Below are 6000 nucleotides of genomic sequence, written 5' to 3'. Positions count from 1 at the left end.
CGGGCTGATTTTTTGATTTTTTGTAGAGATGAGGTCTTGCTGCCCAGGCGGGTCTCAAACCCGCGGGCTCAGGCAGTCCACTCACCTCAGCCTCCCAAAGGCGTGGGATTACAGGATGAGCCACCGAGCCCGACAACAGCTCTTTTTTATATATAAAGGTTTGTAAAGTTTGGTATGCAAAGCTAAACCAAGTATGATAATAAGTCATTTAATAATTGTCTGCTATCTTTAAAAATGTATCAACTGTGTATTCCTTTCTTAGGACATCTAAGTAACATGAGATGCTGTATTTCACAACATACATATTCCAATAAACTATGCTTCTGCATTTTCATAGCAGATAGCTAACTACCTACCAGGACATACTTTATATGACATTGTAAAGCTTATTGACCTTACCATGGGATGCATTTGGCTATTCGGGCCTTTTCAGTTCAACTGTTATGAAAAGGGAAAAATATTAGCAAACATGCACTCTTTGAGAGTCATCACTAGCAGTATGATTATAATTTCTATTTTTTTAAAATAAGGGGTCTAAATCAGCAATTTCTGTGTTCTTTATCATAAACAGTGCATACTGTTGAGCTTTATGGAACATAAAGATTTACTTGCTGTTTATTGTAAGAAGTATAGATTCTTAAAGGAAGAACCCTCTTTCACATAAGACTTGGTCAGGTTTGGCTAAGCTCTGACAGACTGTATAAAACAGCTAGTGATGAAGTAGACGGTGAATAGGAACATCCTGTGCAAACCTACATTCCTTCCAATAGAGAAATCTTAAAATGCCCTCCCACAGATTGGTAAGCCTGAAACTTTTGATTTAAGCCATGAAGAAAAATAAGGGCTAAAACTATGGTGGAGTTTTGAGATGAAATGGCTTTGTTGCCTTCATTTTAAATGGTCACTTTCAGGCTCTTCCACTGTATCATGTTGACATTAGATTTACCTTGAAAACAAAGGGCCCTAGAATCTTCTCTAAATTTTATCTAATTTGATGACTCATAGTTTATATTCCACATCCTACTACTTCAATCAATTCTACTGAAAAATTAAAGAATGAAAAGTAATGAATACTAACACCCATTCCTTCCCACCTATCATCCTTCAGTAGAGCTTTCTGAGGAAATAAACTGATAGGGAGGATGTTTGCAGTAGAACTACAAAAAGAAGATCCCTCCCAAAATATTTGGTTACAGTTCTTAATACAGGTAGCAGCATGTGATTGGGGAAGGAATGGTGCTTGATATCAGTGATATCAAAATCATTCATTGTCACTTTTCCCCTCTAGTATCGTCTAGACTGTCACAGCCATCCTCCCCCCAGTCAGGCTGCCCGTCACCCACCATTCCAGCAGGTAAAGTCATTTCTCCATCACAGAAGCACAGCAAGAAGGCACTCAAGCAGGTAAGCAATGCTGGTCTGTGTTTATCAGAAGTAGAGTCTCCCCCATTAAAAATGTGTGACTCTGGCAGGCATTGAAAATTTCTTGAAAACTTTTTACATTGGGCCCTTGTCAGGGGAAATTTTATGCTGTATTGTGATTTTGTTTTAGTAATTTATGCACCTTTTTGTATAATACCTATTACAGGTTTTTGGTAGGTGCTCTTTTTATCACATTTTTAAAGTTTCTTATTTCCTAGTTTGCTAAGTCTTTTTGTTTGTATTTTTTAAAAATCGTGAATAGGTATCGAATCTTTCAGATTTGTTTTCTCTGGGATTTATGAGATTATCAAGTAGATTTTTCTCCTTTAATTTTTCTGTTTTAATTTTTCTCTTTTAATCTTTCATTCTTTTAATACAGAATCACACAGCTAGGTTTTCAAATATTGTACTATACTTAACTCTTTGGAATAAACCCTACATGTTTATTACATATCTTTTAAATATGTTAATTGAATTTTGTTAAGATTTTAGTTTGGATTTTATGGTTTTCTTGTAGTATCCTTATGCGATCTTAAAATGAGGATTGTTGCCCTGAAGTTAGTTGTTCTTACAAACTCATTCTAATGAAATACTTAAGTGTAATACCTTGAAGAGAAGTCATTTCAAAGGTGTATTAACAAATACTTTATTGATTGCTGGAGAGTTTAAAGAGTTAATAAATAAATGGGCTTCAATCTAGAAAATTTTTTATTTAATGAAACACAAAAATAAAAAATGAAGCAATCAAAAAAATCAGGATTGTTATAGTCTCATGAATAAGTTATGTAGCTCTCTATATTTGTCTAGATTGCAGAGCAAGTTTGTAGAAATTATCTTTTCCTTGAAATTTCAGCAAATAATACCTTTTAAAATTGTTTGTTAGAGCCGGGCTCGGTGGCTCAGCCTGTAATCCCACGCCTTTGGGAGGCTGAGGTGAGTGGATTGCCTGAGCCCACGGGTTCGAGACCTGCCTGGGCAGCGAGACCTCATCTCTACAATAAATCAAAAAATCAGCTGGGCATGGTAGCTCACGCCTGTAGTTCCGGCTATTTGGAAGGCTGAGGCGGAAGGATCACCGGAGCCCAGCAGGATGAGGCTGCGGTGGCCAGAAGCAGCCACTGCATTCCAGTCTGGGCGACCGAGTGAGACTCCACCTCAAAAAAAAAATTGTTTCTTAGTATTATAGTTTCATCTATTATTATTCTCTTGTTTTTTTCTGCTTTTTGAGCCAATTCTGGAAATTTATTTTTCTTAGAAAGTTGTCCATTTTGCCTAAGTTTTTAATATTAGCATAGAGCTTTATGGAGTATTATGTCATTTTTTAATTCCCCAGTGTTCATTTATAATGTATCTTTCCCCAAAATTTAGTTGCCAATGGCTTGTCTATTTTATTGGGCTTTTCAAAGAACTAGCTTCAGAGTTTTTCAAAATGCACATGACCAATAAATAAAAACTCACTAGTAGTTAGGGAAACGTGAACAGATTACTCTTTCATCCTCAGATTTGGGGATAAATTAAAGTGCTGAATTATATCACGTATTGGAAAGTGTATAGGAAAATAATTACTTGTTTGCTGGTGGGACATAAGTTATTATAGCCCTTCCGGAGATAAATTTTACAGTATCTATTAAAAATTTGAATGCACACATCCCATGATTAAGTGGTTGAATTTTTTGAAACATATATTAGAATACAGAGTTAGGCATCATGGCTCATTCCTGTAATCCTAGTGCTATTTGAGGCCAAGATGGGAGGATCACTTGAAGCTAGAAGAGTTTGATAGCAGTGTGGGCAGCATAGTGAGACACCATTCCTACTACAATTATTTAAAAAACTACCTAGGCATGGTGGTGGGCTTCTGTAGTCCTAGCTGTTCAAGAGGCTGAGGTGGAGGGATCACTTGAGACCAGGAGTTAGAAGAGACCAGTCTGGATAACATGGAGAGACCCTGTCTCTAAAAAAATTTAAAAAATTAGCTGGACGTGATGGTGGGCGCCTGTAGTCTCAGCTCTTCTGGAGGTAGGAGGATCACATGAGCCCAGGAGTTCAGTCTGGGTGGCAGAGCCAGACTCTGTCTCTTAAAAAAAAAAAAAAAAAAAATTAGGGCAACCTCCTTAGGTCCCCTCCCACTGTGGGAGCTTTTCTGTCGTCTCAATAAATTCTTTTTAAGAATATATAATAATAGTAATAATAATAATGAAAATATATATACATATGTAAACAAACACATTGAAAAATGTATGCATTAAGGTTTATAATAGCAAGAACTTGCAAAAAATCTATTAGATAGATATGTGTGTATGTATATATATCATTTCAGAGAGTTCCTAAATAAACAATGGTTTTTTCATATGCTAGACAGTTACATAAGATTAATAGTTTATTTTGTAATGAGGTTGCTAGGCAGTTACATAAGATTAATAGTTTATTTTGTAATGATGTTGCTTAGACTAAGGTATAGTATTGAATCATTAAAATTAAATTAAAATTAAATTTTCCTGCAATATACATATATCCACAAAACAATGCTTTATTTTTTATTTTATTTTATTTTTTTTTGAGTTGGAGTCTCACTCTGTCGCCCAGACTGGAGTGCAGTGGCCGCTCCCGGCCACCGCAGCCTCGGCCTGCTGGGCTCCGGCGATCCTTCCACCTCAGCCTTCCGAATTACAGGCATGCACCACCATGCCCGGCTGATTTTTTGATTTATTGTAGAGATGAGGTCTCGCTGCCCAGGCGGGTCTCGAACCCACGGGCTCAGGCAATTCACTCACCTCAGCCTCCCAAAGGCGCGGAATTACAGGCTGAGCCACCGAGCCCGGCTAACAATGCTTTATTTTTAATAAAAAATGTATATAGGTATACACTCACAAACACTCATATATATAAATTTTTTAAGAGTAAGGAAAAATAAATTGACAACTGTGGTTCCCTCTGAGAATTGTATACCATGACTAAGAGTGGTGGTCAAAAAGGAGTTAATTTTTGTAGTAAAAATACATCCGTGAACAATTAAAATTAATAACATTTAAAAAATTATGTAGGCCAGGCTCGGTAGCTCTACCTGTAATCCCAGCACTTTGGGAGGCCGAGGCGAGTGGATTGCCAAAGCCCTCGGTTTTGAGACCAACCTGGGCAACTTGGAGAGTCCTCATCTCTCCAATAAATTAAAAATTAGCCAGGTGTGGTAGCACACACCTATAGTTCCAGCTACTTTTGGACGGCTGAGGTGGAAGGATCGCCAGAGTCCAGCTGGTTGATGATGGGGTGGCCATGAGACTCCAACTAAAAAAAAAAAAGAAAAAAAATGTAAGTTTTAAAATGTTTAAACCAAGAGTGCTTTTATTAAAGGATACCTGTAAATTTGTTAAGAATGATCACTGCTTATCTGGGTATCTTCTGACTCTTGTTTTTCTGTAAGTTCTTAAAAGATTTTAAAAAGTATAAAATGCTGCTTTTCCACACGATAAAGGCAAGTATTTTCTTAAACACTATTAACTAATTCACGACACATTTACTACTCTTGTAGTATATTCCTGTAATCTTATATGAAATGTCGTATTTTCTTTAGGGAATGTCAGCATGAAAAATCATACACATTAGATTGTTGGTATATAAAATAAGTTCTTGCCTCCCATGTATGTTTTTTATAGTATTAAGTGAGAAAATTTATTTTAATTTTAGTTATCCTTTGCCACAAGTAAGAATGTTTTTGTTATTTATTAATTTTGAAATAGAACTAGGAACAAGGTTTGTAAACTACTGGTGAAGGAACTGTGTACAGTAATTCTAAATAGGGTTGATACAGACAGGGCTCTTCTTGGTACATGGTCACAACAGAAGCAGATGCAATCAAGTGATTCTATTAAGTTTTGCATTGCCCTGGAATTAACATGATTACTTTGAGTACCAAGGAATGAATACTGGTGGCTACCCCCCAGGAAGACTATGAAGATCTTCTGGTCTTATTTCAGAGAATGAGAGGATAAGCCATAATCAGTGGTCAGTCAACTGCCTTCTTTTGCACATTGTTCTTCTGCCTCACCTGCTGCAAATGTCGGTGAATCTAAGCCAGACATCCAACTTTCTTGTCTCCATTGGCAGCTTAAAGCAAGGAGATCATTTGCTACCATGCCATAGTGCCTATAGCAGAGCCAGAGATATGTATGAATACTAAGTGGGAGGAAAATATATTGGAAAGAGGAAATGGGAAACCAGAAGTAGCTAATCATGCCATACTTTTTTACATGAATGTCTTGAAGGTTAAATAAGCTTGAAACTGGCAACTTAGCAAAGTCACATTTTCAATTCTTTCTTGAAATTACTTTGTTGGTTTCTTTGTTTCTCTTTGTAAAATCTTGAGTTAAAATGTTGCCTTCATAATATTTTTGTGATTAAAACTTGGGTATTTATTATTTTTTCTGTTTATTTTAAATAGTATTGTTAAGTGTGTTTTATAAATCAAGAACGTCATAGAAATAAACATATTTTGAAGTGGACAGTAAGAACCATACTATTCTTAGAACCAGTATTATCTTGTCTTCCTTCTTCTCTGTTTACTGCATTGCTGTAAATTGT

At 36.2% G+C, this 6000-nt stretch overlaps 1 protein-coding gene across 1 annotated transcript in view; it reads left to right on the top strand.

The window, feature by feature from the left end:
* The window catches only part of ASXL2 (additional sex combs like 2, transcriptional regulator), a 154505-nt gene that overhangs the window by 116091 nt on the left and 32414 nt on the right, over positions 1–6000 (top strand). The window contains exon 6 of the mRNA XM_008063472.2: positions 1289–1404. Within this exon, the coding sequence (XP_008061663.1) occupies positions 1289–1404 (116 nt within the window). The remainder of the gene's footprint in view (positions 1–1288; positions 1405–6000) is intronic.

The sequence above is a fragment of the Carlito syrichta genome, unplaced genomic scaffold, assembly GCF_000164805.1.
Source record: "Carlito syrichta isolate Samal-C Ts95f unplaced genomic scaffold, Tarsius_syrichta-2.0.1 Scaffold306856, whole genome shotgun sequence".
Classification (NCBI taxonomy): Eukaryota; Metazoa; Chordata; class Mammalia; order Primates; family Tarsiidae; genus Carlito; species Carlito syrichta.
This window is presented reverse-complemented; position numbering and strand designations above follow the sequence as displayed.